Source organism: Gadus chalcogrammus, chromosome 4 (assembly GCF_026213295.1).
Source record: "Gadus chalcogrammus isolate NIFS_2021 chromosome 4, NIFS_Gcha_1.0, whole genome shotgun sequence".
Lineage (NCBI taxonomy): Eukaryota > Metazoa > Chordata > Actinopteri > Gadiformes > Gadidae > Gadus > Gadus chalcogrammus.
This window is the reverse complement of record NC_079415.1, coordinates 927,760-955,529: the sequence shown is the minus strand read 5'-3', so window position 1 is coordinate 955,529 and position 27,770 is coordinate 927,760. Positions and strand designations below refer to the sequence as shown.

At 42.9% G+C, this 27,770-nt stretch overlaps 1 protein-coding gene across 11 annotated transcripts; it reads right to left on the bottom strand.

Moving 5' to 3' along the window:
- Positions 1-340: 340 nt before the first annotated feature.
- On the bottom strand, positions 341-27,163 carry LOC130381846 (NACHT, LRR and PYD domains-containing protein 3-like). 11 transcript variants are annotated; one of them, XM_056589645.1, is made up of 16 exons: positions 27,142-27,163; positions 23,382-23,654; positions 21,323-21,436; positions 21,123-21,248; positions 18,982-19,095; positions 17,443-17,556; positions 17,246-17,368; positions 16,299-16,412; positions 16,032-16,148; positions 14,420-14,533; positions 14,089-14,189; positions 9,727-11,560; positions 8,137-8,310; positions 7,620-7,793; positions 710-883; positions 341-544 (listed from the first exon to the last, which is right to left on the bottom strand). In XM_056589645.1, the coding sequence occupies exons 2-16, from the start codon at positions 23,462-23,464 to the stop codon at positions 388-390; spliced, it is 3,633 nt and encodes a 1,210-aa protein (XP_056445620.1). In that variant the 5' UTR covers positions 23,465-23,654; positions 27,142-27,163; the 3' UTR covers positions 341-387. The 11 variants fall into 11 exon arrangements, with proteins under 11 accessions (XP_056445620.1, XP_056445621.1, XP_056445622.1 ...); XM_056589646.1 differs by having other exon boundaries at positions 17,246-17,365; XM_056589647.1 differs by lacking the exon at positions 14,420-14,533.
- Between the last annotated feature and the right edge of the window lie 607 nt (positions 27,164-27,770).

Genomic DNA, 27,770 nt, shown 5'->3' with positions numbered 1-27,770 from the left:
CCCAGCCCCGTCACCTCCCTCCCCCTCCCCCTCAACCCCCCTCAGCCCGGTCACCCCCCTCCCCCTCACCCCTCAGCCCCTTCACCCCCCCTCCCCCTCAGCCCCTCCTCAGCCCGGTCATCCCCCCTCCCCCTCCCCCCTAGTCCTCCCCCTCTGCCCCCTCCCCCCCCCAACCCCCTCAGCCCCCTCTCTCTCACCCCTTCCCCTCCCCCTCACCGGCCCCTTACCCGGTCACCCCCCTCCCCCTCACCCCTCAGCCCCTTCCCCTCCCCCTCACCGGCCCCTAACCCGGTCACTCCCCCTCACCCCTGTAATACCTGCTGGGTTTTATACAAGCAGGTCTAACTGTGATGGTGGACAGTATTAATATACGTAAGATACATGATGTCAGCCATCATCTTCATTCCCAGTAGGATGTGACCTCACTTCCTGCTGTGTGGATGGACTTTCCATCTCAATAGTGTGTGTGTCATGGGATGAATCAAACAGACACTTACACTTCTTTAGAGCTGGTTTCAGCCTCCACACTCCACCGTGCTCCACACTGGGGGGGAAACAAAGTGAGAGCAGCATGTTGAAACATTCACCGTCATCATCTGCCGTCTCATCACGTTCTACACAACATGCTGCCTCTTCAAACCACTTCATCTGGCAGCAGCATGAATCCTTGTAGGAGACTTTGTCCCTGAGCGGTGAGCTGTCCTCATACCTGAGAGTGTCCAGTCTCCAGCGTGAATCCTCCAGTCCAGCAGAGAGCAGCGCAGCTCCAGAGTCTCCTGGGTGATTGTAGCTCAGGTCCAGCTCTTTCAGATGGGAGGGGTTGGAGCTCAGAGCTGAGGCCAGAGAAGCACAGCCTTCCTGTGTGACCAGGCAGCCTGACAAGCTACACACACACACACACACACACACACACACACACACACACACACACACACACACACACACACACACACACACACACACACACACACACACACACACACACACACACCTGTAAAATCCTGTGTTTTTCCAGTCTGCCAACCACTTAGTGAACGTCATACTCCAAACACAAGTGGTGTTGTCTTGATGACGTAGAAGGTCCTTTTATGAAGCACTTCCTGGTCCATTGAAGGGACCATATTTGTGGATAAAGAATTAGCAATTAAGATAATGAGTACTGGATATTAGGGATGTGAACGGTTACAAAAAAGTGTTAACGTTTACACAACCCCTACTTTTTCGTGTACACAGTTAACCATTTCTTTATTAATTAATGAAGCTTTAATTTTATTTTAAAGTGGACCGCACTCGCACTTTAGGGGGATTATTTGTTTATCAACACGGCGGAAGCACGAGCAGAATGATCGCAAAAAGAACATTTGTTTGACCGGTTGCCATGGTTATCTCCGTGTGGTTCATTTGCAGTTGTGGTGTTAATTAGGATGTCATCAGCTTACTGTTACATTAAACTGTAATCAGAAAACGCGGTTATATGCTATAGACCCTATAGTATCGGTGGTATAAAGGCTGCGACAAATTTCAAATTATAAATATGTACACTTTATGTTGAAAGTATAGACAAAGTATAGTCGCTATTCCCATTTAAACGAATGGTGCGGTGATTATTCTTCAAAACGAGAGCTGGTAAATTGGGAAAAATGAATTAAACTGTAATCAGACAACGCGGTTATAAGCTATAGACCAGTGGTTCTCAACCTTTTTTGAGCAAACGCCCCCCTGACCTTACCCTGATCCTCTGGTGCCCCCCCAATCATTAAAATCAATCTTTAATAAACTAACACAACCACTGACATTCGTGTTATATTGCTTGAAGCTGTTATTGCAGCGTTTTTCATTGATTTTGCGGTGGTCACCAATAGCAATGAATGCCCTCTGAGTCAGATTTGGTGAAAAAAATATACGAATTTTCATGACATGCAAATGTCTCACCTCTGATTGGCTAACAGCACTGTCCATCACTGTAATAAACCCAATTAAACTTCCAGAGCGACGAGAGCGAGAGAGCGAGAGAGAGACACAGAGAGAGAGACACAGAGAGAGCGAGAGCGAGAGCGAGAGCGAGAGCGAGAGCGAGAGAGAGAGAGCGAGAGAGAAAGAGCGAGAGAGGGAGAGCGAGAGAGAGAGGCCACGTCTCCCGTCTTCCTTGGGCACCGCGACCGTGACCACGGCACTCCCGCAACTCCCGCCGTGCCCCGCGAACGAATTAATGAATGGCCCGGGAACCACGGGCACCGCGGCCCGGGCACCTTGGGCACCACGAAAACAGATCGCGCACTGGGGCCTAATTAGGCCTAGGGGTGTAACGATACATCGATGTAGATCGATACATCGATTGATAGGCGAACGATCCAACTGCATCGATGCAACGGCCAAACATCGATGCATATCGCAGTATTACACCCTTTTATTATTATATATCTCCTTTCGCGGGTGTTTGTGAAACTATTTCTGCGCAAAGCGCCAAGCCGCTCGTATCCATTCACCGGTTAAACGAGGCAACAGCGAGCACATGTGTGAGCGCGAGGATGTCTAGTTTCGGTTTGTGTTGCCAGATTGGGCATATGTCCCGTTTTTCCAGCCTAACGTGATTAAAAGTAGCCAAATCGGGCTGAAAAATGTGCCCAATCTGGCAACACGGACGGCTTATCTTAACAGCCAAGATGATTCCGAGGGATGTTTTTTTATTTTTAGAAGAAAACTATCCACACAGATAGGTTGGGAATGGTCTACGTTCAAAATGAAAGATCATTACAGGCTCTTTAATTTAAGCCATAAAAAACCTTTGGCGCTTAAATGCAATTATGTGGCACTTTATTATTTGTATTAAAAATAGATTTTTTTGTTTTAAATATCCGGAAGAGCAAAGAAATAAAATGATGAAATTATAATTAAGTTGATTTGAGTTGATGTGATTGTAAGAGGTTGTGTTAAATGGGCATATGATATCGTCTCATATCGATCTCATGCCCCTGAATCGAAATCGTATCGCGGCAGACTTTTGATATCGGCAAATATCGTATCGTTGTCCAATGAATCGATATAATATCGTATCGTGATGAAACCAGAGATTTACACCCCTAATTTGGCCCATATATTTTGTACTTGAAATGCAATGTTTTTTCACCCAAAAATTTAGAAAACCATGACAGTTTAAAAAAATCACCTACCCAGCGCCCCCCTAGGTTGTACGAACGCCCCCGTTGGGAAACCATGCTATAGACCCTAGAGCAGGGGTCTTCAATTAAAATTGAACAAGGTCCAGTTACTAAAAATTCCTTCCAAGAAAGGCCCGAACCTACCACGTCCTAATAGCCTTCTTTTGTCAAATACAATCAACACGGCATATTACCGTATAATTTTAGATTTATTTATTTTCAATTTCCAAATAGCTTACTTTTAACCATGAAAAACTAGTAAGACAAAGTAACACATATTAAAATTTCAAGTAAACAAAACAGGTACATTAGGCCTGCAATTCAAGTAAACATAAAAAGTGCATAAGGCCTACATGTGAAGTAAGCAGAACAGGAGCACTAGGCCTACACTTCAAATAAACACAAAATGCATTAGGCCTACATTTCAAGTAAGCAAAACAGGTACACCAGACCTACATTTCAAATAAACACAAAAAGAGCATTAGGCCTTCATTTCAAGTAAGCAAAACAGTGTCTCAAGTGGTGTTGGACCCAACAGGTCCTCACAGATCTCTTTCTTGTCTTGATGAAACAATCGCACATAAACCAAAAGCTGGGCATTATCCGTTACATCTGAAGACTCATCAATGGCTAAGGATGGGGCACTCTGAACAGCCACATGAAGCTGTGACAGTGCGTCATCTGATAACAATTCAGATTTTCTGGTTGTCGTTGCAGCTCACATTGGGATTTGCTTTACTTTTTCACACAATTCATCCCTTTGTTTACCTTCATGTAACGTCTCGGCAGCGGCGTTCAAGCACTCCTTCACAACAGTCGTGTCACTGCAAGTTTTTTTATGTTGCCCCATGCAACATTAAGTGAGCATTCATTTGCAAGTTGCTGGCCTGTAAATGAGTGTGTGAAGACATGCGTAGACCTCTCATACTGAGCTCTCAGCTCGGATATTTTCCACGCTCTTACTTCTGACTTCTGGTGATACTTTTCCTTGAAGGATCTGTGTTTGGATTCGTAATGCCGCTTAATATTCCTGCTTTTTATCAGTGCCACGGTTTCAACACATAAAAGACGCAACAAAGGTTTTGTACTGCCGTTCGGGAGAATGAACAAGTATTGGTCAGTCCATTCATCTTTAAAATGTCTGTTTTCGGGGTAGACCTTTCCTTATTTTCGAGCAAGCCATTTTCTCATTCAAAATCGCCCTTCCGGTAAACAAAAAATTGGATTGGCTATTTTTTGAGTGACGCTATTACGCACATGCCGTGACAGACGGAGGGAGGGGGGGAGTTCGGTGAGTGCATGATCTTCGCTCTGTGAAGATCATTGCTTTTTGCTGTTTTTATGCTGTACTACAGACTATTCTGCCTTTCAATTTGTATTTCAGTGAGAAATTATTTTACTAACATAATCATGCTTTTTTATTATTATTTTTAATTTGGTCATGGGCCGGATAGGACTGTCACTTGGTCCGGACCCGGACCGCGGTCCGCCATTGGAGATGCCTGCCCTAGAGTATCTTTGGTATAAAGGCTGAGACGAATATCGAATTATAAATATGTAAACTTTATGTTGAAAGTATGGACCGTCGAGATTCCCATTGAAACAATGGCGCGGTGAATATTATTAATTTTTTACGGTTTTTCGTTTCCTTATTTTTCCTAAACGGTTATGATTTACTAACCGGTTACACGTGTACCCGTGCACACCCCTACTGGATATATTAAGCCTTAACACACAAGTTTCAAATATTTTTTTTTATATCTTTCCAGAGACCCTGTAAAATGTTTCTGTTGAGGCTTTCAGGGGGTCTGAGGTGTCCAGCTAGTAGGGGTTAGACCCTCCAAAGACCCCCTGTACTCCCCCCTGCTCTAAACTATCACCGTCACGTGTACGGGGGACAGTGGGGGGGCAATATTATTATATTTTGAGCTCATTTTTATATTTATAACTGAAAGGTTGCAGGCATATAGATGTATTAGAATATCCACCTAAACAAAAGGTGTTACATCTCCAATGATACAAAATCATGGATGTGGTCATCACAGGTACTGAATTATAAGTAAGGGATAATGCCCGACGAGGTGTCCATTATCAGGAATTAATGGACGACGTGGAGGCGTGAACCGTCCGACGCGAAGCGGAGGACGGTTGCCTCCGCGAAGTCCATTAATTCCTGATAATGGACACCTCGAAGGGCATTATCCCGCTTATACCACGGTCACTTACCAACGGTGACCAAATTAAGACCATTCATTTATATTTTCATGCGTTTTAAAATCTGAATATAAAGTTTTCCACAAAACATGCATTTGTTTCCCTGGTTACGCCTGAGGGTCCGACTAATACCCGGAACCACCATTACACGCCCGTTGGGTTCTCATGAAACGGAAACGTTGTTCACTCCTCCAGTAATTAGGACGGACCATAGCTACGACTTTAGAACGGGAGGTAGCGGGAGGTATTATAGTCCGCTGAGCTTTGTTTTGTTTCCCGTTGCTATGGTTACTACTATTTTAGAGACGATACGCCAGCTAGCGCATTAATTGAGAACGGTAAACAGACAATTTGACGGAACTACTTGTCCAGGTGTCCGTATATCAGGAGTTAATGCACACCCTGCATCCAATCAGAATCGAGTATTCCCGCAGACCGTGGTATAAGCTGAGTTATATAAATGTCCTCTGATTTTTTTATTTGAAATTTGTCATAAGACATGTTTTATTAGTTTAACTAAATGTCAATATAGTAGATCTTTAAATTATTGCATACTTAGAGGTCAAATAACTAAAGATTTAAGATAACCTTTAGTTAAAAGAAGAATACGTTATTTAACTTTACTAAACAACCCTAAAGTGCACCTTACTAGTCACATTTCCATCTAAAAGGTGAAGTGAATCTTTAGAATGTTGGCAAAAAAGAAATTTGAATTAGGTGCGTTTCCATCAAGTGGTTGGAGCGGAAAACCACACATTCCAGGACTTCTCGTATCCTTTTGATAACATGCTCTCTCTCTTAGGTATATGGTGGAATTTAGTTGTGGTTCTAAAAAAGCTGTAATGTTTGTTGCTTGGATGAGAGCAAGGAAAAGTTGTATCTCTCCATCCACACGTATCTGTTATTCACGTTGCCCATCTGTTCCATGGAAGTATTTATAGGATACAGTGTACATATTGATCATTTAAAATTCATCCCGCCTTTATACCACAGATACTCTAGGGTCTATACTAACATATAACCGCGTTTTCTGATTACAGTTTAATGCATTTTTCACAATTTACAAGCTCTCCTTTTGAAGGCTTAATGGACACTCTGCAGCCAATCAGAATCGAGTATTCCCCCAGACCATGGTATAATTAAAGGATGTAGAAACGCTTAAAAATAGATATTGACCCTCCAAGTTGATGTCGGCGGGGTTGCTATGGCCGGTCGTTATGCGGAAATCGAAAAGACGTTGTCAGTCCTGTGTCTTCAATGTACGCTATGCACAGCTGTTTCGAAAAGTGTTTCCATCTCCCATTTTGCGCATTTACTCTCTTTCGCATAAGTCAAAAAAACAGCTCAAGCCAAAATTTGCATAAAAGCAGGGGGATGGAAACGCAGCTAGTGTCCGACTACATGGTTCTGAGTAGAATAGGAATCTCATAAAACATACATCTTATACCATCATTAACAAACTGAATCCAACGTACACCTTTTACTCTCATGGCAACACAAATAGAGTGAGATGGAGGTCTTGTGTATAAGGGATAAGATGAGTGGTAATGGTGCTTCGATGCACCCAGACTGCCAAGGATTAGTTCAGTGCTGAGTTAAAGCGTGGCTGTATTGCGGCGGCGGTGTGATCGCTCTATTAAGGAACACGACCCACTTAAGTTCCCATGAAGACACTCTGCTTTGATCAGAAACTAAAACACTGGTTTGTACTTTGTGCAAAGTTTCAATGAAATGTCACAGCAGCACTAGCGTTATTCAAGAGCATGTGAAGAAATGCACTATTCAGGATGACCCAGAGAAGAAGATAAATCCTTATTGGAGTATATTATCCAATCAGCAGCTGGTTATTATTAGTAGGTATTTCAATGATGAGGAGTAGGAGGAGGAGATGGTAGGTGAGGAAAGAGATGTCGAGGCGCTCGCGTTAAAAACAGATAAAGACCCCCTATTTAATCAAAACATTAACAACTTATTAAAGGTGAGTGAAACTTTTCATATGAATGGACACATATGGATAGTACGTGACCAAGGACATTCTCACGTCTAATATAGGGCTGTGACCACATTTGTTAGGGTGCCACCAAATTAAAAAGTAATTGGCACGAGTAGAAAAATCTGTTGTGAGCCCTGAGAGGACATATTCTACGTATTTTTTTAGACTTGTTAACTTTCTGGAGGTAAATCTGTTCAATGTCCTCTGATGTAGAACTTGTGGTGTAACTGTTTGAGATATTGAGTAGAACTGACCTGAGAGTTTCCAGTGTACAGTGTGGACTCCCCAGTCCAGCAGAGAGCAGCTTCACTCCTGAATCCTGCAGATCATTGGTACTCAGGTCCAGCTCTCTCAGGCTAGAGGAGTTGGAGCTGAGAACCGAGGCCAGAGCTTCACAGCATGTCTCTGACAGATGACAGCCATTAAGCCTGCATACAAACAAAATACACTACATGTCAGGAACAGTGATTACTTTTTTATTTGAAATTTGTCAAAAGACATGTTTTATCAATCAAAACTTTAACAACTGATTTAAAGTGAGTGAATCTGTTCATATGAATGGAGACAGATGGATGGTACGTGACCAAGGACATTCTCACGTCTCATAAAAGGGGTGCGACCACATTTGTTAGGGTGCAACGAAATAGAAAAAGTAATTGGCAACAGTAGAAAATGTCTTGAGCCTGAGAGGACATATTTTACTTATGTAGACCTGTAAACTTCCTCTGATGTGGAACTTGTGGAACTGTTTGACCATTTAGTGAAACTGACCTGAGAGTTTCCAGTGTACAGTGTGGACTCCCCAGTCCAGCAGAGAGCAGCTTCACTCCTGAATCCTGCAGATAATTGGTACTCAGTTCCAGCTCTCTCAGACTAGAGGAGTTGGAGCTGAGAACGGAGGCCAGAGCTTCACAGCATCTCTCTGACAGCTGACAGCCATTAAGCCTGCATGCAAACAAAATACGCTACATGTTAGGAACTGTGCTTAATGTTTTATTTGTAATTTGTTATTAGATATGTTTTATTTTATTTTATTTGACTAAATGTCTGTACAGCAGATCTTCAAAATATGACTTATTTAGAGGGTCAAATAAATAAAACTCCTGAAATTGTCCATAAAAATGCCAAGTTCTAAGAAGTATCCGATATTAAATTTGACTAAAAAGGAAAGTGTTTTAAGTTTAAATAATGTTTAAAACATTGGATATCGTAGTATTAATTTTTTTGTGTTGTGTGTAAGACGTTATCACTGAACGTACAAAGGAGTTTTCAATGTTATTATAACTTTTATTTTCTAGTTTTATGTATATTATCTTGTGTATATTGTTACGTACAGATACGATTTGTATTTTATGATCGCTTTTATATTGTATTTTTCTGTATATTATGATACAATTATTTTTATACATTTTATGAGAGAACCTACAGATGTTTTGTTAGTTATAACTGTGCATTCACACCAAGCGCGAAGGGGCGGCATGATTCAATACAAAGTCAACGTAGAGACGCGAATCGAGCAAACTTTTCCCTAGAGAAAACCCGTGACAAGATTTGATATTCAGCCCGACACTTTTGCCCGTCACAGGCGAGCGCGTTCACGTGGATTTGCAGCATGACACTTTCGCTGGGGTTCAAATATTTTAACTTTGCCGCGAATTGATGACAGCCAATCAGCGTTCGACAACGTGGCCACTGAGTGACGTGTGCAACGCAACATTCAATCAGCGTTCAACCGGCCAAACGTTCCCTGCAGTGCAGTCAGGGGTGAACCGCAGCATGGAGGAGAAAGTGATTGTTGCTGTTTGCGACTCCCCGAGCTCTATATAGAATAGTATATCATATAATATAATTGTATGTATAATATCATGGCCAAAAGCAATGTGCACCTCCGGATGGCCGTAGCGCAGGGAGCTTTCATAGGGATTTGGCTTCACAGGGTTTGTTTACCGGCGTTGCTATGGTTACTGGTCTTGTGTGTTCCAATGGTTTATCTTTCTAATAAATCGCTGTCTAATCAATACTTCATTCACTGCCTCTTCCGTGGTCATTACAATATTATGAATAGACTGCATTGGGTTCTCCGACGTCCCTCCCTCTTCCACAACAGGTTAAGACATGCAATGGTGGTAATCTATGCCATGGTTGAGAATGAATTGGCATTAAGCACAGTTGGCGGGCAAAATAACAAATTCGCCTGACAAAACTTGCACAGCGACAGCTTATGATTTGTCCCGCGACAAAATTTGGGCGACCAAGCGACAAATGTCTTTGGTGTGAACGTAGCATAACAATTTACATATTCTAGTATTATGTATAGAGTGTTGTTTGTATTCTAATAATACATTTTATTAGTGAACTTACAGATACGTTTTGGAGGCTTTGAATACTGGCAGCAGCCTCAGAAGACCCTCCTCTGAAGCAGTGTATTTCTTCAGGTCAAACACGTCCAGCTCCTCTTCTGATGACAGTAAGATGAAGACCAGAGCTGACCACTGAGCAGGAGAGAGAGATCCTTTAGAGAGTGTTCCTGATGTCAGGGACTGTTGGATCTCCTCCACTAGTGAACGATTGTTCAGCTCATTAAGACAGTGGAACAGATTAATGCTTCTTTCTGGACAGATATCTTCCTCTAGCTTTTTCTTGATGTAAGACACTGTTTTCTCATTGGTCTGTGAGCCCCTTTCTTTTTGTCCCAGCAGACCTTGTTTAATCCGAGGGGTCAGTGATCTACTTCCTGTCTTTCCCAGCAGACTTCGAAGAAGAATCTGATTGGTCTCCAGAGAGAGGCCCAGGAGGAAGCGGAGGAACAAGTCCAGGTGTCCGTTCTCACTCTGTAAGGCCTTGTCCACAGCACTCTTGTAGAGGACAAGTTTAACTTTCCTGGAGGTTGGGTGTTCTTCTGAGAGCAGATTGACCCCAGTGTTGATGAAGGAATGAAAAACATAAAGGGCAGCCAGAAACTCCTGGATGCTCAGATGGACAAAGCAGAACACTTTGTCCTGGTAAAGCCCACACTCCTCTTTAAAAATCTGGGTGAACACTCCTGAGTACACTGAGGCTGCTCTGATATCGATGTCACACTCTGCCAGGTCTGCCTCGTAGAAGATCAGGTGGCCTTTCTCCAGCTGGTTAAAAGCCAGTTTTCCCAGAGAAACAATGTTCTTCCTGCTGACTGAACTCCAGTGTGGATCTGTTTCAGATCTCCCACGGTACTTCCTGTCCCCCTGTATGGACTGAACCCTTAGGAAGTGGCTGTACATCTGAGTCACGGTCTTGGGCATCTCTTCTCCTATCTGGGATGTTTTGAAGAAGTCCTCCAGAACTGTAGCAGTGATCCAACAGAAGACTGGGATGTGACACATGATGTGGAGGCTTCGTGATTTCTTGATGTGGGAGATGATTGCGTTGGCCATTGTCTCCTTTGTGAATCTCTTCCTGAAGTACTCCTCCTTCTGTTGGTCGGTGAACCCCCTCACCTCTGTCACCATGTCAACACACACAGCAGGGATCTGGTTGGCTGCCGCAGGGCGTGTGGTTATCCAGATGCGAGCGGAGGGAAGCAGGTCGCCCCTGATGAGGTTTGTCAGCAGCACGTCCACCGTGGTGGACTTTGTGACATCAGTCCAGATCCGTTTTTTCTGGAAGTCCAGAGGAAGTCGACACTCATCCAGACCATCCAAGATGAAGACAACTTGGAACCGGTGGAATCTGCAGATTCCTGCTTCTTTGGTCTCAATAAAGAAGTGATGAAGCAGTTCCATCAAGCTAAACTCTTTCCCTTCCAGTAAATTCAACTCTCTGAAAGTGAGGAGAAATGTGAAGTGTATGTCGTGATTGGTTTTGCCTTCAGCCCAGTCCAGAGTGAACTTGTGTGTTAACACAGTTTTACCAATGCCGGCCACTCCAGTTGTCATCATTGTTCTGATTGGTTGATCTTCTCCAGGTAAGGGTTTAAAGATGTCCTCACATCTGATTGGTGTTTCCTCCATGGCTGGTTTCCTGGAAGCTGTTTCAATCAGTCTGATCTCATGTTCCTTGTTCACCTCTCCACCGTCTCTCTCTGTGATGAAGATCTCTGTGTAGAAGTCATTCAGATATGTCGGCTGTCCTGCTTTAGCGATTCCCTCAAACACACACCTGAACTTCTTCGTCAAACGAGACTTGATTTTATTTTGGCACTCAACAGCATTAAATCCTAAATGAGAAAACAACAGAGTACATAAGTTAGTGGATGGTGACATACAGGTAGATATTTCCTTATTATCAAGTTAAATGATCAACTTCTTGATATTTAGTTTAAGGAATGCTTGTAACAGATTCAAAATGTTCAGGAATATTATTTCCACAGCGGTGTGATTGGTCCAATGATAGTGATAATGATAGTTAATCAGTCTAAGGTGACTTGTTCTGCCGTTATGACAAGATAGTGTTGCATCTATTCCACTGCGTTATTCTGCTGTTGATCTGCAGTATAATGTTAAACATGCTTTAACCTGATAGACCCCCAATAACCCTACATATCTGGATCATACCATTTAACCTGATCCCCCAAAATAACCCTACATATCTGGATCAAACCATTTAACCTTATACCCCCACAATAACCCTACATATCTGGATCATACCATTTAACTTGATACCCCCACAACAACCCTACATATCTGGATCAAACCATTTAACCTGATGCCCCCACAACAACCCTACATATCTGGACTGCACCATTAAACCTGATACCCCATAATAACCCTTCATGTCTGGATCAAACCATTTCACCTGATGCCCCAACAACAACCCTCCATATCTGGATCAAACCATTTAACCTGATACCCCACAATAACCCTTCATATCTGGAATGGATCAAACCACTGATACCACCACAACAACCCTACATATCTGGAACAAACCATTTAACCTGACACCAACACAATAACCCTACATACTGTGGCTGTTTCCAAATGTCAAGGAAGCATGCTCAACGGCCGCCCTTTTAAGGACGCTACGTCATAGAACGCCGACAAGCACTGTTCCAATGTTGAGGACACTAGAAAGCCGCGCCATTTTTGCGTCCTTTGTTTTTGAGAATTCCGAGATTTTTCAAGGATGCATCGCTGCATCCTAGACGAGCCCAAACTACCCACAATCCACTGCGTTCACATGCTGCACGGGATATAAGAAATGGCAGAGGGAAAGCAGTACACGTTCAAATGTAAGTGAAGTTATATTAAAGTTTTCAGAAATATTTTGTGCCGTATTGGTTTGTATAGATTCATCATGTTAATGCAAATAATCAAGCCTAAAGACCTGTTTTTGCAACTTAATGATACGTTGCTATATTTTGCATGGACGCAGCTGGTGTTAAACACCACTGTCACCAATGTCAATTTACTCGCTCACAAGATTACATTATTTATGTATACCTATTTATGTTTGTGTTGAATCGTTTTTTTTAGGGTCAGCCCAGCAAACGGAGGCTTTTGTGCACCTAAGGATGACCCACAAAAATGTTGTCAAATAAATGCACCACCGATCATTTGCAATGTTTGTAATTTGTAATGAACGTATATAATTGTATTTTATATGATATACTTATGTGTTAAAGCACTGGTAGATTGTAGGTATATATGAATGAATCAGATCAGTTAAATAATGTATCCAAATAAATACATGTTTATCATCACTTTCTTTGTCTTTTTTCCCCTGCGTAATAGTAATCAACCATACTGTAAATGTGATGCATGAATTAAGTTCTCAGACAATTTAACTAAGTTTTATAATAATTGAATTTTTTTAAAATTTAATAAAGACGATTCTATCAACTGCAACAAAGCTTTTGTGACTTCCCCAAAGAGGCTCCATGCGAAGGAGACATGACCGCATTCATAACAGACAAAAGTCAAATAAATATCGATCCACTTGATTGCTGCCATGTTTCATTCATAAGCGGACATGTGTCTACAAGCGGACACGCAGTATTAAAAAGCGGAAGCGGAAGCGCTTCCACACTACCAAGTCGTTCCAAAGTCTGAACGTTACAAACGCTAGGAGGCACTCGAGCTAGCACTCTATTCTCATCTCCATAGGACGCGACTAGCAAGGACGCGTCCTAGCAAGGCTGCAGCCTTCACATTGGGAAACAGCCCGAATGTGGATCAAACCATTTAACCCCCAAGAGGAAAGATATCTTCACATGTCAGTTAGTCTGAAGAGAACAAATAAGAGTCTCATACTGTTCTCGTGTTGTTAGCGCCACATTATTTCTAGTTTTCTTTTATTGAAAGTTACCTCCCCCTGCTTGCCCTGTTAATGTTGGTTTGAGATGCCTCCTGGAGCTCAATAAAGGTAAACAGGATGTGAGGCCCGTTAAGGGGCCGCATTAACGCCAGCCACAGTCGGGAACAATATCGCCTTTTGACCACGAATACAAACACAAATAAGAATAGCCGATACGAATTATATACAAAGATACACGCTTGAATATAACCTTTTCGTTTGCATTCACACTGAAACTCGCATACACCTTAGGATAATATCTTTTTCGTTATAATTAGTAGGACAAGAGATCCTATTTTTCGTTGTAATTAGATTTTGTTTGATTGAGCTGGGCTCTCACAGCATCTTGAAAGAAGGTAGTACAAGCTGCCGAAACACCTGTCTTCAAAGTAAGAGTCTCTTCTGCCCTTCAAAATAATAGTCTCCTCTGTCTTCAAAGTAAGAGTCTCTTACTGCCCCCCAGTGTGTCAGCCAGTTCCTCCTGGTTCATCTCCAGCTCTGTTTGATGCTGCTGTACAGACTGAGCACTGGTGACCTTTGACCTCTCATGGTGTCTGAGGAGAACACACACACACACACACACACACACACACACACACACACACACACACACACACACACACACACACACACACACACACACACACACACACACACACACACACACACACACACACACACACACACACACAAACTTTTATTTCCCCTGACTTGTAAACATCACTATCAGTAGAGTCTGATAACAACCAACTTGTCTCTTTTAACGTCTGTTTGAAACCCCTACCTCTCCACTCTGGAGGGCCGTCCATCTTTAAGCTCAGGAGGTATACCCATAGACCTGTCACTCTTCATGGAGACACAGCTGGGTCCAGGTGAGTCTGCTCTCTCCTGCCTCCTTCTGAAAAAAAATAATCAAAATATTCAATCATCTTTCTCAGATTATTGAAATGGAAATAAATGGACAATTTTAAAATGAAGTTATTAGCCGTTTTTACACATGTCCTCTGTCTTTTCTCCGCATTTGTACATCAGGAGGTTCGACCGTGAGGGTCATTCACACTTATTCACACTTGATGCCCGATATGCGGACATCGTTGTCGCTCAGACATCAGTAGAATCTCCGGCTGGTTTAGGGGGGTGGGCTTGCAAGGGTTGGGATATGACGTAGGGACTATATTATCCAGAGGTGGGACAAGAAGGACCGCTGTCACTCTCTCTGTTTTGGTTTGACCGCAGACAGCACGGAGGCAGAACGGGCAAAACTCATCGTGATCATCTTAAATGTTGCTGCAGCGATGCATCATATATTCCGTTGCATCCACAACATCTGCATCAATCAATCAAAGATTGGAGCATGAGTTAGTGACAAACAGAAGAAATGACGAAGAAGAAAGGTGTCGCGAACGACTGCGTTACCGGAGAAAGAAAGCGTATTTTTTTGCTTCATTTCACATGTAACAAACACTGGGACGAATGTAGTTGATTTCTGTGTTTAATTTAGAAAACAGGGAATGGAAAGCCGGGATGTTCAGCTAATTGTTGACAGTATGTGTGCTTGGTTGGACGATCGAGGAGAGCGAGTGGTAGCGTGTGTCAGTCTAGTGAAGTAATGAACGAGTCCGGTTGCGTATGTACAAACGTGTACTGTGAAGTTAGTGAAACTAAGAATAAAGTACCTAGCCTGTCAAGAATCGGTGGCCGCTTCATTCGGACCATATTCCGACCTCTAAGCAGACCCACTGCCGGTCAAAGTGAAGGGTGTTCCCCCCGAGAGAACATCGGCCCTGGAGGGAACGTCTCCCCTGTGCTCCTCGACTGCGGTCAGCTGTGAACTCATGTATTGTAGTTTATTGTATGATGTGTATTTTTACTTTTACGATGGAGTGGTCTGCACAAGGGAGACAGGCTAGCTCTCCTTGGAGTTTGAGTCCCCTCCAATGTCTCTGACGCTGCTGATGTTTGATTGACAGCAGTGTATCCTGTCCTTGATAAGGCTTGTTTGTGCTCTGTTTTGATGGTCGACAGTAAACATATTATCAAGATCGTTTTCTGAAGCAATATGCATCTGTTTGCATTAACGGTGGCAATTACGACGGGTGTGCGATCTTTAGGGTGTTTTGGTGGAATTCTCACTACTCTCATCTCAGCATGGACGCCATGATGGACGCGCATGCACACACGTCCATCACACACACACACACACACACACACACACACACACACACACACACACACACACACACACACACACACACACACACACACACACACACACACACACACACACACACACACACACACACACTATTTTATTTCCCCAGCTTGTAAACATCAATATAAGTAGAGTCTGATAACAACCACCGGGTCTGTTTACATCGTCTGTTTGAAACCCCTACCTCTCCTCTCTGGAGGGACGTCCATCTTTAAAGTTAATAATTCTACCAATAGAGCAGTCACTCTTCAAGGAGACACAGCTGGGTCCAGGGGAGTCTGCTCTCTGCTGCTGGACTCTTCTAGAAAAACAAGAACCAGATGTATGGTGTAAATCAGAGTTAAAATGGATATCAACGTCTCGACAGGTGTTCTGTGTCGATCCGTTACTAAAAAGTTATCCTTATATCATATAACAAACATTATATTTAAGATCTCTGATGAATCATCACCTTTTCTCAATCAACGGATTTCCATCTTTAAAGTTCTCAGGTAGACCCATAGAGTGGTTACTCTTCATGGAGACACAGCTGGTTCCAGGGGAGTCTGCTCTCTGCTGCCTCCGTCTGAAAAACAAACACCATCTGGAAGTTAGGATTTGTGGATATCCTTTTTGTTTTATCATTTAGTGCAGGGCTTCTCAACTACTTTCTCATGACTTTTCATTTCAATAATCTTTCTCAGATTATTGAAATGGAAATATATGGACAGGCTGAAAATGAAGTTATTAGCCGTTTTCACACATGTCCTCCGTCTTTTCTCCGCATTTGTACATCAGGAGGTTCGACCGTGAGACCGTATCAGTTAGCGTTCACCACAAATGACTATGAAAAGCAGTGCCAACAATAAAATATTTTTAAAACATTCAGCAAACAAAAGGTAACATGCTGATTATCATTTAGGGTGCCACTAAACATGCAACACGCCCACTCGAATGGTGAGAAATGTCGACATTCTACTGCTCATCACATAAGGTAATTAACATTTCCGCGGGTTAAAATACAACCTCAGGGGTAGTCTTTTTTCAGGATGTCCAACGTCAGGATATGTCGTTTACATACACGGCCCGTCGGGAGAATAGCGGGCTAATAGCGGGCTGTACGTCTATGAGTGAAAGCAGCTAGAATGGCATTTAAGCACTAACATGTTGACATTAAAACACACTTAGTACCCTTCATACTGTGAGTGTTGATTCACAATGCGGTTAGCTAACACAGAAAACGATTCAAATTCATACGATTCAAACAGCAGACTAAACGGCCTCAGCCATGAATCAATCCAGCACCAAGTGGTCCTGTGATCGGACGTTGTTATGTTCTGATTAATGATCGGCGGGCCGGATCAAGGTGATCCGCGGGCCGCCAGTTGAACAGCCCTGATGTACTGGCTGAATCCTCACCTTTCCCTAGTTGGTTGGTGATTTCCATCTTTAAACTGGACAGGAGGATTATCCATAGACCAGTCACTCTTCATGGAGACACAGGTGGGTCCAGGGGAGTCTTCTCTCTGCTGCTGGACTCTTCTAGAAAAACAAGAACCAGGATTTATGGACGTTTGATAGAATTAGTATCTTTATGATCTCTGATAAATCCTCACCTCTTCTCAATAGACTGATTTCCATCTTTGAAGTTTTCAGGTAGACCCATAGAGCGGTCACTCTTCATGGAGACACAGCTGGGTCCAGGGGAGTCTGCTCTCTCCTGCCTCCGTCTGAAAAACAAACACCATCTGGAAGTTAGGATTTGTGGACATCTTTTTCGTTTTATCATTTATTGCAGGGCTACTCAACTACTTTCTCATGACTTTTCATTTGAATAATCTTTCTCAGGTTGTTGAAATGGAAACATATGGACAGGCTGAAAATGAAGTTATTAGCCGTTTTAACACCTGTCCTCCGTCTTTTCTCCGCATTTTTACATCAGGAGGTTCGACCAACAGGGTCATTCACGCTTATTCACACTTGATGCCCGATATGCAGACATCTTTGTCACTCAGACATCAGTAGAATCTCCGGCTGGTTTAGGGGGGTGGGCTTGCAAGAGTTGGGATATGACGTAGGGTCTAAAATATAAAGAGGCGTGATAAGGAAGGCCGCTGTCACTCTCTTTTGGTTTGACCAGAGAGAGCACGGAGGCAGAACGGGCAAAACTCATCGCGATCATCTTAAATGTTGCTGCAGCGACGCATCAAATATTCCGTTGCATCCACAACATCTGCATCGATCAATGAAAGATTGGAGCATGAGTTAGAGACAAATAGAAGAAACGACGAAGAAGAAAGGCATAATGTTCAGGCATAATGTTCAGCTAACTGTTAATTATAATTGTTACGAGAGTAGCGTATGTGTGTGCGCAGGAATGGCAGTATGTGTGTGTGAGTGGACGAGCGAGGAGAGCGAGCGCTGGCGGGTCTAGTGAAATAATGAACGAGTCCGGTTGTTTCTGTGCAAACGTGTACTGTAAAGTTAGTGAAACTAAGAATAAAGTACCCAGCCTGTGAAGAATCGGTGGCCGCTTCATTCCGACCATATTCCGACCTATAAGCAGACCCGCTGCCGGTCAAAGTGAAGGGTGTTCCCCCGTGAGAGAACATCGGCCCTGGAGGGAACGTCTCCCCTGTGCTCCTCGACTGCGGTCAGCTGTGAACTCATGTATTGTAATTTATTGTATGTTGTGTACTTTTACTATTACTATGGAGTGGTCTGCACAAGGGAGACAGGCTAGCTCTCCTTGGAGTTTGAGTCCCCTCCAATGTCTCTGACGCTGCCGATGTTTGATTGACAGCAGTGTATCCTGTCCTTGATAAGGCTTGTTTGTGCTCTGTTTTGATGGTCGATAGTAAACATATTATCAAGATCGTTTTCTGAAGCAATATGCATCTGTTTGCATTAACGGCGGCAATTACGACGGCTGTGCGATCTTTAGGGTCATTTGGTGGAATTCTCACTACTCCCATCTCAGCATGGACGGCATGATGGACGCGCATGCACACACGTCAATCACACACACACACACACACACACACACACACACACACACACACACACTTTTATTTCCCCTGACTTGTAAACATCACTATCAGTAGAGTCTGATAACAACCAACTTGTCTCTTTTATCGTCTGTTTGAAACCCCTACCTCTCCTCTCTGGAGGGCCGTCCATCTTTAAGCCCAGGAGGTATACCCATAGACCAGTCACTCTTCATGGAGACACAGCTGGGTCCAGGGGGGTCTGCTCTCTCCTGCCTCCTTCTGAAAAACAAGAACCAAAATATTCAATAATCTTTCTCAGATTGTTGAAATGGAAATATATGGACAGGCTGAAAATGAAGTTATTAGCCGTTTTCACACATGTCCTCCGTCTTTTCTCCGCATTTTTACATCAGGAGGTTCGACCGTGAGGGTCATTCACACTTATTCACACTTGATGCCCGATATGCGTACATCGTTGTCACTCAGACATCAGTAGAATCTCCGGCTGGTTTAGGGGGGTGGGCTTGCAAGGGTTGGGATATGACGTAGGGTCTAAATTATCCAGAGGCGGGATAAGAAGGACCGCTGTCACTCTCTCTGTTTGTATTTGACCGCTTCATTCCGACCATATTCCGACCTATAAGCAGACCCACTGCCGGTCAAAGTGAAGGGTGTTCCCCCCGAGAGAAAATCGGCCCTGGAGGGAACGTCTCTCCTGTGCTCCTCGACTACGGTCTGAGAGCCCACAGCAGGAAAGGTGTAACATAATAATAAAGAAAACATTTTCTACACACGTGTGCAGCTGTGAACTCATGTATCGTAATTTATTGTATGATGTGCACTTTTAGGGTTACCATAAGACCTATCATTTAGCGCTCACCACAAATGACTATGAAAATCAGTGCCAACATTAAAATATTTTTTAAACATTCAGCGAACAAAAGGCAACAGGCTGATTATCGTTTAGGGTGCCACTCAACATGCAACACGCCCACTCAAATGGTGTGAAATGCTGACATTCTACTGCTCGTTCACATATAAGGTAATTAACATTTCTGCCAGGTAAAATACAACCTCAGGGCAGTGGCGATTTCTCTAAGACTGCAAGGGAAGCTCAGCTTCCCCTAAAATTTCGAACATTAAATTGTCAAATAGCCTATGTATTGTTGTGTTAACATTTCATTGACTACAAATTCGTTAAAATACGTTCATGTCGAAGACGAGTTCGATAAGAATCTTATCCAAGACTGACCCGATTTTGTTAACTTCTCATACATTCCCGTAATGTCAATGCATTAGACCGTAGAAGCCGAGCGTCCATTCACTTCAATGAGACTGCATGGAACAGTTTTTTTCATTGCCTCGAAACTCGACGGTCATTGGATAAATGCCCAGATTTGTCCCGCCCCCGGACGCTCAGCGTCTCTGGGGGTGGATGGAGCAGTGGGCTGGCCTGGGCTAGCCTGGACGCTGGGCTTCCGCGTTATGATTGGAGGATCAGTCGAAAGTCTGAATCACTTTTTGATTGACAGCTATTTTGAGATATACACAGTCACTTCACTATCTGAGTTCAGTCCCATCGCGGATTTTGCAAGTGAAGTCTCATGACAAACTGCAACACATTTCTTGGTATTTGCTTGGCGAAATTGCTTCCATTATTAATTTCTTACACTGTGAATAAAACACATTTATTGTATTTCCTTGTTTCAGTTTAACATACTTTCCGCATTTCCTTGTTCCGAGATTAATATCGTTTCGTTAGTTCGTTCATTTATACTGTTGGCTAGGTCGGAGTGAACTAGCCAGCTAGCATTTTCTTGAAAAGGAACGGAGGGCCGAATTGAGGTACAAATAAATTGACAACTATTTTGATGTAGGCCAAAAATGAGCTTCCCCTCTTTAAAAGACCAGCAGCCGCCACTGCCTCAGGGGTAGTCTTTTTTCAGGATGTCCAATGTCAGGATATGTCGTTTACATACACGGCCCGTCGGGAGAATAGCGGGCTGTACATCTATGTGTGAAAGCAGCTATAATGGCATTTAAGCACTAACATGTTGACATTAAAACACACTTAGTACCCTTCATACTGTGAGTGTTGATTCACAATGCGTTTAGCTAACATAGAAAACGATTCAAATTCATATTATTCAAACAGCAGAATAAACGGCCTCAGCCATGAATCAATCCAGCACCAAGTGGTCCTGTGATCGGAGGTTGTTATGTTCTGATTAATGATCCGCGGGCCGGATCAAGGTGATCCGCGGGCCGCCAGTTGAACAGCCCTGATGTACTGGCTGAATCATCACCTTTCCTTAGAAGGTTGGTGATTTCCATCTTTAAAGTTCAAAGGTTGATCTATAGACCAGTCACTCTTCATGGAGACACAGCTGGGTCCAGGGGAGTCTGCTCTCTGCTGCTGCTTCTGGACTCTTCTAGAAAAACCAGAACCAGGATTTATGGACGTTTGATAGAATTAGTATCTTTATTATATCTGATAAATCCTCACCTCTTCTCAATAGACTGATTTCCATCTTTGAAGTTTTCAGGTTTACCCATAGACCAGTCACTCTTCATGGAGACACAGCTGGGTCCAGGGGAGTCTGCTCTCTGCTGCCTCCTTCTGAAAAACAAACACCATCTGGAAGTTAGGATTTGTGGATACCTTTTCGTTTTATCATTTATTGCAGGGCTACTCAACTACTTTCTCATGACTTTTGATTTCAATAATCTTTCTCAGATTGTTGAAATGGTTATTAGCCGTTTTCACACATGTCCTCCGTCTTTTCTCCGCATTTGTACATCAGGAGGTTCGACCGTGAGGGTCATTCACACTTATTCACACTTGATGCCCGATATGCGTACATCGTTGTCGCTCAGACATTAGTAGAATCTACGGATGGTTTAGGGGGTGGGCTTGCAAGGGTTGGGATATGAAGTAGGATCTAAATCAGGGGTCTAACCCTATGCACGCATGCCTCCACTGGCACGGGTCAGCATAATCATTGGCACAGTTAATAAAATAACTAAATATTAAAAAAAATCGCAGCACAATGCGGCGCATAATCAGTACCACCAAATTTTTTTTTTGCACTTTATTCTGTTTTGGCCATTTCCTCCCATTGCAAATATGTTAAAAACTAGTTACAGAAAGCAGTGTTCTGAAATGGGATCAATTAATAGTTTTTAAACCTATGTTGTGAGTAATAGAAAAGAAAATATTTAAAATATTGTTGCAAGTGGTGTAGCTGCTGTATGCATCTCCTTCACATGGTTTTGCAAAGCTGTAAATTACCTAAAAATATTGATGTGGATGGTTTCAACATTCTCATATATTCTTGTTTTTTACATTTCTCACAGTGCAAATATGATTTTGAATGAGTTTCTGAAAATTGTGTTTTAAGATGGGACATATGTAATTATAATTTGTAAGCCCATGTTGCAAATATAATAACCAAAAAAACATTTAAAATGTTGACGCATTATTGTGGACTATATGAAAATAGTACAATTCCAGGTCTTCTGGAAATGTTTTTAGTCGCATAATTTTGGTGTCATAATTCAGCTTCATTTTTTATATATTGTTGCTCAAGGCACACTTATTAACGAGAAAATGTCAAACTGACACTGCATGTTGAAAAAATTGCTGACCCCTGGTCTAAATTATCAAGAGGTGGGATAAGAAGGGCCGCTGCTCTGGGCAATAATAATAAAAATATATATTATGTACTCAGCCGCTCTGACATGGTTAGCTGCCTTCCTTGTGTTGGCTTGCTAATCATATGTGCGGGATATAAATGCCTAATTTCATTCATTCATACTTCCTTAAATAATACTTAAATATTATACCTTGTTACTGATGTGTTTTTACTCTGCGTGCCCTAATGCTTTGAACTAGAATGACAATGAATCTGTTTGATCAACGCTGACGTACCAAACTTTGTCAAAGTCATAGTCTAATTTACGCATGTTATCTTTTCCTTCTTAAGAACAGACAATGACCAAATGGAGCTCACTGTATTACAGTCAATCTTGACCACAGACATCAGTCATGCAGACCAAACACAGTAGAGAATAAAGACAGAACCCTGTTCATCTCAGGGGAGCCTTACTGCTCAGGTCAGATGTATTGCTCTTCCTGAGTTTCTGGTCTGGCGGTTCACGTTGTGTTTTAAACGTGGACGATACGACGACTGTGGATCTAGTGACGTCAGAGTCACATTACGATACGACTGATCAACCTGAGGTCTGCTGCTGCTCTGGGCTTCAACACACACACAGCTTTTACTCAGACTAATGATGGAGTCATGATGTACCACTGCTGAGCTCTGCTCTCTGCTGCTTCTCTTGGCTTCAACACACACACACACACACACACACACACACACACACACACACACACACACACACACACACACACACACACACACACACACACACACACACACACACACACACACACACACACACACACACTTTTTTTACTCAGACTAATGATGGAGTCATGATGCATCACTGCTGAGCTCTGAGATGGACAACAGTCACAGACAGAGAGATCCTCTTCTTACCTCTTAGCTTTGCTCCGGCGGCCATGTTCCCCAGATAGAGCGGTCTTAGAGGTAGGACCCTCCTCCTCTATCTCCTCATCCATAGTAGACAGGAGAAAATACGTTCTGTCCCATACGGCAAAAAGTTATGAAAGTATAAATATAAGGGAAGAAACTGAGGTTAAAGTGTTGATAAAACAAGTTAATCAGGTGAAAGGTTTTCAAAGCGGAGAAAGAAAGGCTCCCCGCTGCGACGAAACATTCAGATGAGGAAGTAAATGAGCTGAACCGCCACTCTCCTTCTTCTTCTTTTTAAGTTTATTTGGCGGTTGGCAAACCAATATGGTGCATTACCGCCACCTACTGTTTGTTTTAGAGCTTCGATGGAGGTTATACGTTATAAACTATGCAACAATAAACAAAAGTAAATAAACAAAATCATATAGATAAAAAACCACAGATTAAATTATAATCTGTCAAATAAACCTGTTGCTTTTAGATACCTCAATACATGTTTCCATGCTGGTGGTCTCAGTGAGGAAAAGGAGAGTAAACCCTCTAAGGTCAAGCTTGTTTGACCCAAAGCTTTAACATTTTTCAACAGCTCCCTTCTCTCCAAATTGTACGCTTCACATTGTAGTAAAACATGCTCCACTGTTTCTCTTCCATTACATTTTGGGCAGACCCCTGTTTCATGTTTGCCTATGATGTTCATACTGTGGTTAAGACATGTGTGCCCTATGCGTAGTCTTGTGATGATAACCTCACATCTTCGGTTCCAGCAGCCCTGTCTCCTTGTTACCACCTGCCTCTGGATTCTATGCAGGAACCGACCCTTATTTTCCCTATCCCATTGTTCTTGCCACACCTTGTTGATTTCTGATTTAATTATTGTTTTAACTTCAGATTTACTTAATGGAACACCCAGCTGTATATCCTGTTTCAGTGCCTTTTTTGCCAACATGTCGACAACCTCATTGCCTTCTACTTCAGCATGGGATGGGACCCATAAAAAGCCCACCGTTATTTGCATTCTTTCTATTTTAAACAAACTCTGAAGAACCTCATACACTAGATCAGGCCTACAGGTAGATTTGCCATTTGAGATGCTGACTAGAGCTGCCATTGAGTCTGAGCAAATGATGCATCTACTTGACCTTCCCTCTTCTATCCACCAGAGAGCCAATAAAATGGCTAACAGCTCCACTGTGAATACTGCTAAATGATCCGACGTTCTTTTGATAATTGATACACTAAACTGTGGTATGTGTACTGCAGCCCCTGTCCTACCTGTGTCTGGGTCTTTTGACCCGTCTGTAAAAATTTGAATTGACCCGTTATACTTATCACTTATATACTGTTGTATCAAACTATTCATCCCTCCAAATTCATTACATTGTTTTGATTTCTTAATAATTTCAAGATCTACTGTAGGCATGGGGAAAAGCCACGGGGGAGTTGCTGGTAGTGGTACTGTACAGCTATGTGTTAAATTGGATATCCCTAACTCCCTGGCAGAGCTATCTCCTACCCATCCAAAACTATTTATCTTTGTGCGCCCATGCTCCCAGCATGGCTCTAGAACTGATTTGGTTGGATGATCTTGTTTGTGTCCTTGCAAATTAGTCCAGTATACCATGGACAACTGCCTACGCCTCAAATATAATGGTAACTCTCCAACCTCCACCTGTAGAGCTGCAACTGATGAAGTCTTGAATGCCCCACAACACAGCCGGATGGCCTGTGCCTGTATTACATCACATTTGGTAAGATGTGACTTTGCAGCTGAACCATATGCAATACACGCATAGTCTAATGCAGATCTAATTATGGCAATGTACATTTGCTTAAGAGATTTCATACTGGCGCCCCAGCTACTTCCAGCTAAGCACCTCATTACATTGATTGCCTTTTTGCATCTCATCACTCCTCTCTGGATATGCTCTCCAAAGGTCAGCTTACTATCCATCCAGACTCCCAGAAACCGAATAACTTGTACTTGCTTTACCATTTGTCCATAGAGTACGATTCGTAAGATTGGATTTTCCCTCTTCCTGGAAAAGCATATCACTTGAGTCTTCTCAACTGAGAAACGGAAGCCCCACTTATTACCCCATTTCTCTACTGTGCTTACAGCTGCCTGTAGCTTCTTTTCAGCAAACGTACCATTACGGCCTTTAACCCACAACGCCCCATCATCTGCATACAGAGACCTTCCAAGACTAGCATCAACCTCTGAGAAAATGTCATTAATCATAACACTAAAGAGTAATGGACTGCACACACTCCCTTGTGGAACTCCATTCTCTGTAGGATAGACCCTAGAATGGGTTGCCCCCACCCTCACTTCCATAGTTCTATCCTTAAGGAAATCCAATACCCAATTAAACATCCTCCCACCTATTCCCATGCTTTCAAGCTTAATAAGGAGACCATCCCGCCACAACATGTCATACGCCTTTTCAACATCAAAAAGGATGGCGTCTACCATCTCCTTATTTGCCTGGGCCTTTCTAACTATATTCTCCAAACACAGCACAGGGTCCATGGTCGTCCTCCCTCTACGGAAACCACTCTGACTTGGGCTAATCATGCTCCTGCTTTCTACTATGTAGGTTAATCTATCCGTAACCATACGCTCCATTACCTTACACATGTTAGAGGTCAGGGCTATTGGCCTATAGCTAGTCACTTCACTCTTATCTTTCCCTGGTTTCCCAATTGGGATAACCACAGAGTGTTTCCATGCCAATGGTAGTGTCCCTGATTCCCAAACCCTATTGAAAAGCTGCAGGATCACCATCTGTGCTTGAGGAGTTAAATTGACCACCATTTTATAACATATCTCATCCTTACATGGGGATGTATTTCTAACACCTGCTAAAGCTCGTTTCAACTCAAACAAGGAAAAACAAACATTTGATGCCTCTGCGGTGTCATTCTTTTTCCTTACTGTGTTGGGATGTACCCTAATCACTTCATCCCTACCTGCTCTTGCCTCCTGGGTCAGATTAGCAGAGCTATGTATTTTAGCGAATGATTTAGCCAAAGCTTCTGCCTTGTCTTTGTTTGTCACCATGATTTCACCATTATACCTAATTGCTGGTAGGGCATATTCCCTCCTGATACCACCCATCCTTCGAATCATGCCCCACACATCACTGATCTTGGTATCTCTTCCAATAGTGTTACAGAATTGCTGCCACTGGTTTCGCTTGGCCTGCCTTATCACTCGTCTAACTACTGCTTGTGTTTTCTTATATTCTATCAAGTCATTAAAGGAAAATGAAGCTTTAACCTTCTTAAAAGCTTTGTTTCTTGCCTGTACAGCCTTTTTACATTCATCTGTCCACCAGGGAACCATGTGACGTTGTTGTCCTGACCCACTTCCTTTCCCTATTATTTCTACTGCAGTTGACTGCATGGCTTCTGTTATCCTTGCATTAAAATCATCTATCACCGCCCCTCTCAGCGCATGTCACGTGTTTTCTGGGAAACCAAGTGTGTGTGTGTGTGTGTGTGTGTGTGTGTGTGTGTGTGTGTGTGTGTGTGTGTGTGTGTGTGTGTGTGTGTGTGTGTGTGTGTGTGTGTGGACACATTTACCAAGATGAGATCAATATCATATACCAGTAATATAAGGGAAGAAACGGAGGTTAAAGTGTTTATAAAACAAGTTAATCAGGTGAAAGGTTTTCAAAGCGAAGAAGAAAAGCTCCCCGCTGCGACGGACCGTCAGATGAGGAAGTAACTGAGGGAGAGAGAGAAACGGAAAGCCCCACACCTCTCAGCGCATGTCACGTGTTTTCACAACACGCACGCACGCACGCACGCACGCACGCACGCACGCACACACACACACACACACACACACACACACACACACACACACACACACACACACACACACACACACACACACACACACACACACACACACACACACACACACACACAGTAGAGTCTGATAACAACCAACTTGTCTCTTATATCGTCTGTATGAAACTCCCAACCTCTCCTCTCTGGAGGGCCGTCGATGAGGGAGGAGGCGGGGCTATAACCGACCTTCAATCAGAGTCAAGAATAATAGATCCTTAATAATGTATGGAGAAATAAAAATGCATGGTGGTATCAATGATAAGGAAGTCATAATATTAAGAGACAAATAAATAAGAAATTCAAACTCTGCCTTATTCTAGTTCAACATGTCCCCAGGTGTCGTAAACCCTCCTTGTGTTTGACATTTGTATGTGTGGCAACATGTAGTTTGTTGTCATGGTGACTGTCAGCTGTGCGGCAGTCCCAGCCAATCACGGTGGGAGACTATCTATAAAGGCGGGCGTAGATCACCTGTCGGCATCTTGCTTGCCGTAGGCTGGGTCACGTTGCGCCTGGGCGTCCATTTCCGCTTCC